At 36.5% G+C, this 12,788-nt stretch overlaps 1 protein-coding gene across 1 annotated transcript in view; it reads right to left on the bottom strand.

Annotated features, from left to right (window-relative positions):
• The window catches only part of LOC106878262 (crystallin J1A), a 383,691-nt gene that overhangs the window by 273,568 nt on the left and 97,335 nt on the right, over positions 1-12,788 (bottom strand). The window contains exon 6 of the mRNA XM_014927435.3: positions 8,084-8,277. Coding sequence (XP_014782921.1) covers positions 8,085-8,277 — 193 coding nt within the window. The 3' untranslated portion in view covers position 8,084. The remainder of the gene's footprint in view (positions 1-8,083; positions 8,278-12,788) is intronic.

The raw sequence follows: 12,788 nt of genomic DNA, 5'->3' as shown, positions 1-12,788 counted from the left end.
GGCAATCTTGATTATTGATGACCAGTCCAGATTTCACTTTCACATTATCTGGGTGACAGTGTTCCCTTGGGTGTGTTGTGATTTCACCAAAGGACAGCAAGTGTCAAGGGAGTTGTAGGGGGAGTCAAGAGAAGTTGTGAATTTTTCCTAGCAATAAAATATTTAATCGAAACACTGTACTTATATTTTAAGTACATGCAAAAAAGACCAAACTTTTTAGGGCAGTGGATGGATTGGCAAGATTGTTTGAGCTTTAGACAAGATGCTTTGTTATATCTGTTCCAGTTTTTTGCATTCTGAGTTCCTTTCTGCCTCTTATCACCTGCTTTGTTGAGGTAGGAAAAATGGCAGGATTGAAACCCAGCTAATGATGGTAGCTTTTTCACGTCATAATTTGGATTAATATGCATGAATATGGAACTTGCAGTGAAGTGGGACAAACACAAACAAGAGCTGAGTGCTTTAGGAAACCATGGTTACAGGCAAAAAGAGAAGCGCTGTCCTGTTAACTTCATGGTTGAATGGTTATCATTTAAACATCACGTCAAATGCAGAACTTGAAATAAAAATAAATTCTTCTTTGAAAACAATTACTAAAATTTGCAAAAATATCAAACATTGTAAGGTTTTATTAAAGAAATCATCAAGAAAAAGAATATTTAAACCTTTTCTAACTGTATTTCTGCTGAAATACACTGTCTTTGCTTCAATAAATTTTAAAAATAATGATGAATTTATTAAAATAACCTTGTCATAATTAAACTGGTGTTTGGAATATAAATTAATATGAAATTTTGATGTAAAGTTTTAATTTGGATAATTTTAAAACGAAGTTTGTATCATTGAAGGCTGGCATCAAAAGGGTTAATTTGATTTCTAAATCAATCTATCTCAGCATTTAAAAAATTTTGTCTGTCTGTCTGATTGTCTCTTGTAGGATTTAAAACTTAGTCTTTGTCCTGTTTAGCATCTGATTCTAAAAACTGTCACCTGCTGTTAGTTTCGCATACCTGTGGAAATAGTTGAACTCACAATGAAGAACACAGAAGTTATAATTTATTTATTTTTTCTTTTAAATTTAATCATTTAGTCAGAGACAGAAAGACTTGCAAGACCTGATGGGAGGAAGGACTCTTTAGACCAAAGATTAGGCCTGAATATTAGCAACAGAGTGGACTCCACTCAGGACACTGCAAAACAAATGTTATAGTGATAAACCAAGAGGCAGATTAAGTCTACCATCTATGAACAGGAACAGTCCTTTTGAAGATATTCCACACAGTTTCTGCCTACTAAATTTTATGAGCAATGCTTTGGTTGACTCAGGTCTAAGATAGTAGGCGTTTTCCAAGGTGGGATTGAACCTGAAATCATGAGTTGTAAAGTAAACTTCTTAAGCTTAAGATAGATATTAAATTGGCAGAGTCATTAGAGAATCTGACAGAATGCTTTGCAGTATTTGTTGCATATAAACTGTGCTTTGAGCTTGAATCCTGTGATAGTCAACTTTTGCCTTTCATCTTTACGGAGGTCAATAAAAAATACCAATCTAAAGAAGCAGATTGGCAGAACTATAAAGACATTACATCAGACACCTTGTGCATCATGAGTTCAAATTCCACTGTGACCTACTTGGGCGCCTGAGGTATTAAAGCACTGAATAGACTGCCATGTGAATGTTGTTCTTAGTCTTTATGGCCCGAGTTTAAAACTTGCCAAGATCAGTTTCACCTTTCCTCCTCTTTGGAGGTTAATAAAGTATTAGCCAAGAACAGTGGACGGAGCATCAGAAAAGATACTGGAATAACCTGTTGCTTGGTTTAACACCATCATCTGGCACCCTGGGTGTTTTTAAGGAGTCCACATTGTTACAAGCATTTGGGGTAGATTTCTAGTTCGAGGATATCTTCCTCCCTCCCTTCCACCTCTTGAAGGTCCTGTAGACAGATCATGGGCACTGCCTTCCCGCTTGACTAAAGGATTAAAAAAGAAATCAGTACACACACACACATGTACATATGCATGTGTGTGTGTGTGTGTGTGTGTATATATATATATATATATATATATATATATATATATATATATATATTGGGTTGGCAACTAAGTTCTTGTATTTTTTAAATTTTGGAATCTTTTTTTTTTCTGAGAATTCTATTTTTGAATCATTTTGGAATCTATGTTGTTCTTTTTCTAGTTAATTTTAGTTTATTTTCAGATCATTAAAATGGAATGTCAAGTGAAGAAAAGCGAGCATTTTCGACACTTCCTTCTTTTTGCTTTTAATCAAGGTTCTAAGGCTACAAAAGCTGCTCGCGACATTTGTGCTGTGTATGGAGAGGGTGCCATAGCTGAAAGAACCGCTCATGATTGGTATGCCAAGTTAAAAAATGGAAATTTTGACCTCAAAGACACACCTCGTTCTGGCTGTCCAGTTGAGTTTGATGAAGAGCGATTAAACCAACTTTTGCATGAAAATTCTCGTCAAACGACAAGGAAACTGGCGGAGAAAATGGATGTTCCCACACTGCTACAGAGAAGCATCTTCACTCGATGGGAAAGGTTCAGAAGTATAGAGCATGGGTTCCACATGTTTTAAGTGACAACAGCAAAAATCAATGAGCCACAATCTCCGCTGGTTTGCTTGCTCGTCACCGCTCAACTCATGGACACAAGCAATGATTTCTTTACTGAATCATTATTACTGGCGACGAAAAATGGTGCCTGTACATCAATATGAAGCAGCATAAGGAATGGTTTAGCCTTGGTAAACAAGCGACACCGCACGTGAAACAAGATCTTCATCCACGTAAAACGATGTTGTGCGTATGGTGGGACTGGGAAGAGATTATCCATTACGAATTGCTTGAACGGAGCCAAACGGTTAATGTGGAACTCTATGTTCAACAGATGGAACGACTCAACACGGCTATTCAAGAGAAAAGACCTAATCGGCAGCATAGAGTTCTGCTGCATGACAACACTTACCTTCATATCGCCAATATGACCAAGGAAGCCATTCAAAAACATGGCGGGGAAGTGCTGCCACACCTGCCGTACTCTCCTGATTTGGCACCAACAGATTTCTACCTCTTTCAAATGCTATGAGTGGAGTTTCGTTCAATACTGATGCATAATTGAGAGCTTGGTTGGATCAATTTTCCGAGTCGAAATCTGGTGATTTCTACCAACGAGGTATTGAAAATCTTGTTGAACGTTGGGAAGGAGTTGTAAACAACAAGGGTGAATGTATTATTGATTAATTAGTTGTTATCTTTATTAAACCTTTAAAAAAATTTAAATTTAAAAAATGGCAGGAACTTAGTTGCCAACCCAATATATATATATATATATATATATATATATATATATATATATATATAAGTTTTGTTTTGTTGCATTCTTATCAGTTCAAAATTCATTCTTGGTTTCAATTATTGGATGATGTTTGATGTATTTCTTCTGGTTTTAATGTTAATACAATAACCTCCTTCGGATTCAGCAGTTTTGATAGGTTATATATATACATATATATATATATATATATATATAGGGGTGGGATGAGGGAGAAAGAGCACTAAGCTGTACTGTGTGTGTGTGTGTGTGATTGAGTAATCAGATAGCAAGAGAGAGTAATAGTGACAGATAAATAAGGCAAAGGATTTTGATGTTCTCTGGTTTCTCTGGACAGGTTATCTAAATAACTTCTTTGTAGGTAGAGATAGTTTATGAGCTGAGCTGTCTAAGTATTAGTAACAGTATTAGAAATAATGAGAGAGAGAGAGAGAGAGAGAGAGGAATACTAGAAATAGCAACAGAGAGAAAATAAGAGAACATGAGAAATAAAAGAGAGGACTATTAAAGATAATAATAAAAGAGGGGGAAGAGGGTGAAAGATATAAAGAGAGTAAGTGAAAGTGAACAGCTTGTGAAAGATGAAATGAACAGAAGAAAGCTAGACAAAGATATTGAAAGAGAAGGAAAGATAGAACAAGTATACACTACAGCAAAAGAAGAACATTCTGAAACTCACATAAAACAAACACACACACACACACATAAACACACCTAAATTCTATAGTTCTTCAGAAAGAATAGTTTCCCTTCTTTACATCTCTTGGATGGCGGGAAGCTAGTTGAGATTCCAATGATACTCAAAACCATTTACCAGATTGAATGTCAGTCAGCTTACATAAATTGGTAATTAGAAATTTGGACTAAAAAGATCCAAGGAATTCTAAAAGCAAGATAAAGGGCTGTTGTTTTATGCTATGCAAGTTAGCGATTTAATATATTTGCATGGTTAAGTGTTGTGGTGGACAGTTGGTATGCAAGTACATACTTCATCTATTAAATATATCAAAAAGTGTCTTCTTTGCAGATAATATTAATATACAGAGATGATGTACTTTATCTCTCACCCTTCTCCTCTCCTTTGTTATCTATCATAGCTTCTAGACTAATTACATTCCACCGGATGAAGTATTTTCTTTGCTTCACATCTCAATAAAAGATTTTCTCAGCTTTATATTCATTAATTCAAATGAAAGCAAATTTTGCTCAGCCAGTTTTCCAGCCCATCTTCAGGTGATATAAATTTATTTTTGCTTTCAGCTCTAGAAAATTTGTTTATTTATATCTTGAGTAAGAAAATTTAATTAACGATTAAATATTGTTAATTAAATATCAGGTCATCCCATAAGTTATGTCCGATTTTACCTTTTCTAAAATTGAATGAAATTTAATAGTATTTTATAATGTCTAATGGAATTAAAAATTATTTTTATGCATTTGTGTACATTTAAACTAATTAAATATTATTTTACAGAACAATAGAATTAAAATTTCTTTGATTAAAACCCTTTCTAACATGGAAATATCTAAAGAGCATTTCAGGCACATAAAGTTTTATGAGTACAAAAAAGGAAACTCTGTAGTCGAAGCGACTTGAAACATACACTCAGTTTATGGGAAAGAATGCTTAAATGAAAGAACTTGCAGAAGATGGTTTGCAAAATTTAGAAGTGGAGATTTCAGCCTTGAAGATGAAAATTGAACAGGACGTCCAGTTCAGTTTAATGATAAGCTCCTTGAGGCATTACTTGAAGAAAATCCTGCATTATCAGTTGAAGAATTGGTAATAAAGCTTAGTTCAAACCATACAACTGTTCATTGTCATCTTCAACAACTTGGAAAGGTTCCTAAACTTGGAAAATGGGTGCCTCATGAATTGTCCAAAAGCAACTGCAAATCCCGAGTTGACATCTGCTCTTCTCTCCATTCTCACAAACTCATTTTTACCCTTTTTGGATAGACATATGACTGGTGATGTAAAATGGATCTTCTATCGAAATGTTAAACATCGTAAACAGTGGCTTGGTAAAAGGGAAAAATCTCAACCACAACTAAGAAGGGAACTTCATGGGAAAAAGGTTCTTCTCTCTATCTGGTGGGATTGCAAAGGAGTAATTCACTTTGAATTGCTACTACCCAATGCAGCAATCAATGTTCAAGTCTACTGTTAGCAATTAAAGCATTTGAACCAAGCTTTGAAGAAAAAAAGACCCGCTTTAGTGATTCGAAAAGGAGTGATGTTTCATCAGGACAATGAGCGACCCCACACTGCAAAGCTCACATCACAGAAAATCGAAGAGCTTGGTTAGGAAAAAATTCCTCATCCACCTTATTCTCTTGACCTTGCTCCTTCAGACTACTATTTGTTTCAGAGTTTACAGAATCATTTGTGGGATATAACTTTCGCAAGCCAGGAGGAGGTCGAAACTGACATTTCAGAGTTCTTCACTTTGAAACTAAAGAGTTTTACATCACTTTAAACTTGCTAATATAATATTTGGGATACCTTTATCTCCACTAAGTATAGATGCAGATGTGTTACCTAAGATTAAATTTGAGGATCTAATCAAAGACTTTGCAATTCAAAAAAAGTAGGAGGAAACTTTTCAAATATAAATAAAGTGGAAGTATACAAAAATAAACATTATTCTCCCTCTTACTGTTTTGTCTTGAAAAATAAAAATTTATTTTATGGTTTGTTATTGTTTATATTTTGAATTACATAATCTTTTATGGGGGCACCAAAATCTTTTAAGTGCTTAGAACCTCGATGGGTCTTAATCCGGCCCTGAGGTTTGGTGATACAAAAAGGAAAATAAAACTGAAAACATGAGTGGTAAGAAGCTTGCTTCCCAACCACATAGTTCCAGGTTCAGTCCCACTGCGTAGCACCTTGGACAAATGTCTTCTACTATAGTTGGACAGTTTGACATGAGCAGACAAGCCAGAGGACTGTGCTATGCTCTATTTGCCTGTTTTGGCATGGTTTCTATGGCTGGATGCCCTTCCTAATGCCAACCACTTTACAGAGTGTGAATTGGGGATTTTTACATGGCACCAGCATCTTTTATTAGTAATCAGCAGACTGACTTAAAAGCTGAGTCAAGTTTCATGGCTGGCCAGTAACGTATTTTTCTGCAATGTATGGATAATTTATCCTGATCACGCTATTTATAGCATTATCACACATTTGAGAAATAAATTTATTTCTGTATCTTACAATACATCTCAATGCTTCTAAAAGCAAACTTTGTTTGTTTCCTTTCATCGTAAAGTTGAATTTAACGTTAGCGTCTTATGAAGCTAAATTTATAAGTTCTAAAATTGCAGAAGAATTCGTTGCTGGGCAGTTTAGTTTAATGGTAAAACACTTGACGCGTAATCACAGAGATGTGAGTTCAAGTCTCATGGCTGACCAGTAACGTATTTTTCTGCAATGTATGGATAATTTATCCTGATCATGCCATTTATAGCATTATCACGCGTTCGAGAAATAAATTTATTTCTGTATCTTACAATAATAACAACATCGAAAAATACCTTAGGAATGAGAACCCAGGTTCGAAATTTCCCCAAGACTCCTGATGAAGGCTGGAGTGTATTTCAGCCAAAATGTTGTGTTAACAACAAACAAGATGAGGACAAATATCCATCAATTGTAAATAATGTAGATAATGTACATAACTCCTCATCTCTTAAATATAGAACTGTCTTAAATCATTCTGTGATCTATTATAATAAAAGTGAAATTCTGTCTGTCTGGGACCCCTGTATCTCAGTCTACTTTTGCTCTGCATAGACATATACCTTTTTGGAATTAGGATGATCCCAGGATTGAAAATCTGCCCTTCATTTGGTTCTTGAACATCCAGTATCAGGATCTGATTTAAAAGCATTTGGGTTGCTACTTCTGGCAGGTAAAGCTTGGCTGATTCATGCCACCTTGGTCAGCATTTGTCAGATGATGTCAGAGATAAAGGGGGAGATAAATGACATTTGCTTCTTTAATTTTTCATCGAGGTTGTTGTTGTTGGCACTCCATTGCTTATGACGTCGAGGGTTCCAGTTGATCTGATCAACAGAACAACCTGCTCGTGAAATTAACGTGCAAGTGGCTGAGCACTCCACAGACATGTGTACCCTTAACGTAGTTCTCGGGGATGTTCAGCGTGACACAGTGTGACAAGGCTGACCCTTTGAATTACAGGCACAACAGAAACAGGAAGTAAGAGTGAGAGAAAGTTGTGGTGAAAGAGTACAGCAGGGTTCGCCACCATCCCCTGCCGGAGCCTCGTGGAGCTTTTAGGTGTTTTCGCTCAATAAACACTCACAACGCCCGGTCTGGGAATCGAAACCGTGATCCTATGACCGCGAGTCCGCTGCCTTAACCACTGGGCCATTGCGCCTCCACTTTCATCGAGGTAATAACTTTGGAACAAATTGGCCAACAGCTGGAATTCAAATTGGGACTGGAACAATAGAATGATTGCATTACAGAATTAATTCTCGTCCGTATTTAACCTCTGGTCACACACCACCAGGGCATATAGTCATTATAAACGTATTATAGTCATGCTATTTAGCTCTCTTTAGTTTTGGGCCACAGACCCAATTAGCCCTCCACAGGAGCTAGCTTAAAAGTCCACACAGAGTGTGGCTTTTAAGCTAGTTAGTAATAAAGAAACATTTTTGTATATCTAGCTATATGAATTAAACTGAATTCACTTACGTCAGTTGTTCTTGAAGACATTACAAGCCACATCAACATGCGGTTGGTCTTTGACTTGCACCACTTTCTGGAGATGAGACACTAAGGCAGTGTCAAGGTCACTTGGAGAGCTCCTTTTTGGGTCGGTCAGTTGAGTCCTTAATTGTCCAATGACATCAGCTGTTGGACCATTCAGGATATAAATCTCCAACAATCTGAAAATACATCATTATAAATTAAGTTTGAAAAAGGGGATTATGGTGGGTGGCCTCTGGGGTTAAGGCTCTAGTTAATGTCTTTGTTATACAATGGCTAAAATTCTGTTATTTTTATTGGTCTGGCCTTGGCCCTTTAGAGAAATCTTGTAGCATTAAATATCTTTAATTTACCTTAGTGAAAATATAGATTATTCCCTCTGAACAATTAAGGGATTTACATTAAATTCTGAAAACATTTACAACAGAAATTTCCCCAAATATCTAAATCTGAAGAACCTTCTAGCTAGTGCAAGCTTGAGAAAGGATGGTGGAAGGTTAGGGGTGAAAGGAAGTGGGGGGATGTTTGAACGGAATAAATAAATACTAAGTAAATTGAATTTTGTTCACAGAGGAATTTGTGGAAGAAAGGAGGAGGAAAGAAAGTGAAATGAACTGGAATATACAGGTTGTATGTGTGAGAGAGGGGTAAAGGGAGGAAGGAGAGAGAGAGAGAGAGAGAGAGAGAGAAAAGCATGAGTGTGAGTAAAGATATATATATATATATATACGTAATGGGTGTATTCTCTGTTGGAAGATTAATGGAAACAATTTCCAGCCTATCAGATATCTTGAAATGTTCTTGAAGTAAAATACCGTATTCTCTATGGTATACGGCAAATTCTATAATGTTACAAAGAACTGAATGGTTCCATCATTAATGCATTTACCTATTGGAAAGCTTTTACCACAATTGCCAGATTGATGCCGTAGCTATCATCATCATCATCATCAAGTTTAAATTTTTGTTCTTGTATACAGACACGGTTTAGATGCTACAATTTATATAAAAGGCAAACCAAAGTTTGAAGAAACTAATAATGGTTAGCACCAGTGAAGTTTGTAAATTCAGAGAAGTCATTGTAGTTAAGGATGAAGGCAGTCCTGATGTTTGGTGCAGGCAGAAAGTCTCCATTAATCTTGACAGCAAAGACTAATACCACTGAAACTTTGTTTTGTTTTTACCTTCTGTACCCTGTTTTCACCCTGAGTACTAATGGTTCTGTTATCTTAGCTATAAGGTCTCCCTCTACTGACTTCTATATCTTTTGTATTCTGATTCTAACTTGATTGCTAATGGTTGTTTACTTGCTGCTCCTTAACTATTTCCTTTCTCTTCCCTGCCTTAATACCTTAGTTAAAGACAATAATCGTGACTGACATTTTAGGGTTGCTGACTTGTGGAAGTTATCTTCAAACCAGAGATGCAACTGAAATGCTTCCAACCGCATGGACTCTGAAATAAATTTACTCATAAACTAGGGTTGATAAACCAAGTGATGGATAAAGTCTGCATTCTAAAAACAAGTAATGGCCTCTTCATTGAAATTCTTCAGAGTTTTGGGTATCAAGTTCTACTCACAACACTTTGGTTAACCAAAGGTTCTAGTAAAAGTCACTTGGCCAAAAAGTTGCAGAATGAGATTGAACCTGGAAGCATTAGTTGTCAAGCAAACTTCTTAACTGCATAGCAACAAAATCGTCCCATCTACAACTATAAGCAACAACAACAACAATGACGACGCCGTGTTTGTGTGCACGTTTTTGTGTGTGCATGTGTTTGCATGCATATTTGTGTGTGTGTGTGAGTGAGTGTTTGTGTCTGTGTGTAATAGGTGCAGGCATAGATGCGTGGTTAAGGTGTTTGCTTTAAAACCAAATGGTTTTGGGTTCAAGCCAATTGTACGGCACCTTATTCAAACGTTAATGATTTAAGAGAAAGAAACACTACTGAAATGTCATCATCATCGTCATCAGTTAATATTCATCTTCCATTCTGCTATGTGTTGAATTGTGTGACAGGATCCAACAAGCAGGAGAAATGCATTCAGCCACAATGTCTGCTTTGGCATGGTTTCTATGGTTGGATGCTCTTCCTAACACCAATCACACAACAAAGTGTATCGAGTGTTTTTCTCATGTTACAGTAACAAGTGAGGTCACCAGGTAACTTTCAAATTTTGGCACAAGGCCAGCACTCTTGGGTGAAGCGTAAGTTGATTACATCGACCCCAGTGTTCAACTGGTACTTATTTTATTGACACTGAAAGGATGAAAGGCAAAGCAGACTTCAGAGAATTTAAACTCAGAATGTAGATATGGGCGAAGTGCTGCTAAGCATTTTGTCTGATGTTCTAATGATTCTGCCAGTTCACCATCTTAATAACGATTTCAAAATTTGGCATAAGGCAAGTAAGTTCGCAGAAGGGAATGAACCATTTACATTGACCCAGTGCTCAACTGGTAGTTATTTTACTGATCTTGAAAGGATGAAAAGTAAAGTTGACCTTGGTCAAATTTGAACTCAAAACTTAAAGACAGATGAAATGCTTATTTCTTTACTGCCCGCAAGGGGGCTAAACATAGAGGGGACAAACAAGGACAGACAAAGGAATTAAGTCGATTATATAGACCCCAATGCGTAACAGGTACTTATTTAATTGACCCCGAAAGGATGAAAAGGCAAAGTGGACCTCGGCGGAATTTGAACTCTGAACGTAGCGGCAGACGAAATACCGCTAAGCATTTCGCCCGGCGTGCTAACGATTCTGCCAGCTCACCATCTTGCACCACTTTAATAACACATACACAAAAAAAAAAAAAAAAATGAAATAAGAATATAATTACTGTAGTTATTACATAAAGTTATTATATACCAAAAACATGAACATACATGAAATTCTTTTTTTTCATCTTGTTTATGAAAGAAACAAAACAATGAAACAACAACATTGAGAACAAAACCACAAAAATTATGTTACCTTTGATGTGGGTGAAAATATAAATAAATAAATGAGTTACTCATCCATTTACTGGTTGGTGTCTAGTCAGTGGTGGGTAGTGGGATGGAAAATTTGTATGTGTGTATATATGTGTGTGTGTGTGTGTGTGAGAGAGAGGTATGTCCCACCTTATTACATTAGTTACTTTCATAATTCCGAGATAACAATTACATTACCAACATACCATTATAACAATCATGATAGGAATTATTATTATTATTATGTTTCTGTACACATATAGATAGATAGAGACAGACAGACACACACAAATTCAACCAAACAGACATATACTCAGAGGAACACACATATGCAATCTGACTAAAAAAATCTGCACACATTTAATATCCAACTATATACATGTAGGTATGAACATAATACAAATGAAAACCAATACATATACAACTATATATATACACACACACACACACACACACATATATATATATACATACACACACACACACACACACACACACACACATATATATTGGACGTTAAATGATGATGATATATATATATGTATGTATGAATGTATGTATACTTATGTGCATTCACAAGTACACATAGATCTATATTTGTGTTTATAAATGTGTGAGAATCAATCATTGAAACTCTGAACAGATGTAATAAGCCAGAGATACGTTAACCCTAGCAGATTCATAATTGACTTTGCTAATTAGAATCTTCACAAGCAGAGACTGCAACATGATATAATAGCTAGGACTCTGCTATGGTGCTACAATGTGTGCAGAAGTGAGAATTTCAACATTTGCCTGGCTGCATATTGAAATGGTAGGTATTGTGTGCAGTGAGAATTGGCTGAATGTTACCATAGCAACAGAAATATTTCAGAATATAGAACATATTAAGAGGTTTTGAAACAGAAACAGTTTTTTCCCTAAAAAAAGAAATCTTGACATTTCAAAGGATTTTTCCACTCCGTGTGTGTGTGTACACTTGCATGTGTGTGTATATGCAGACACACACATATAGGTGCATGCATGGTTGTGCTGCTAAGATGCTCGTTTTGTTTTCATGTTGGTTGAGGTTCAGTCCCACTGTGCAGCACCTTAGGCAAAAGTCTTCTACTGTAACTTCTCTCTTCCTCTCCCTCTCTTTCTCTTCTCTCTGGCCAAGTGACCATGTATCTCCTCTATAGCAAGACACCTGTTTCTGCCTCTCTGTCACACTCTAACCCTTTATCCTCTAACACAAGATCACTCCCTCCCCTCTCAAAATTCCTTGTCTTGCAAGTTACCTGGTAACTCTGCCAGTGCTGGTGCCACGTAAAAAGCATTCAGTCGACACTGTAAAGTGGTTGGCATTTGGAAAGGCATCCAACGGTAAAAATCATGCCAAAACTGACCATGCCTGTGCTGGTGCCACATAAGAAGCACTCAGTCCACTCTGTGGAGTGGTTGATGTTAGGAAGGGAATCCAGCAATAAAAACCCTGCCAAAACAGACACAGTAGCCTGGGGTAGTCTTCATGTTGCATGCATGGAAGTCAAACGTTAAATGATGATGATGATAATGATGATGATGAGGAGGAGGAAAGATAGATAGATAAAGCACATACATGGCAGTGTGGTTACAAGTATGCTTCCCCTACATGGTTCGGAGTTCATCCCCACTACTTGGTGCCTTGAGCAAGTTTTTTCTAGTATAGCTCCAGGCTGACTAAAGCTTT

The sequence above is a fragment of the Octopus bimaculoides genome, chromosome 5 (genome assembly GCF_046866305.1).
Source record: "Octopus bimaculoides isolate indiv1 chromosome 5, ASM4686630v1, whole genome shotgun sequence".
NCBI classification, from domain to species: Eukaryota; Metazoa; Mollusca; class Cephalopoda; order Octopoda; family Octopodidae; genus Octopus; species Octopus bimaculoides.
This window is presented reverse-complemented; position numbering and strand designations above follow the sequence as displayed.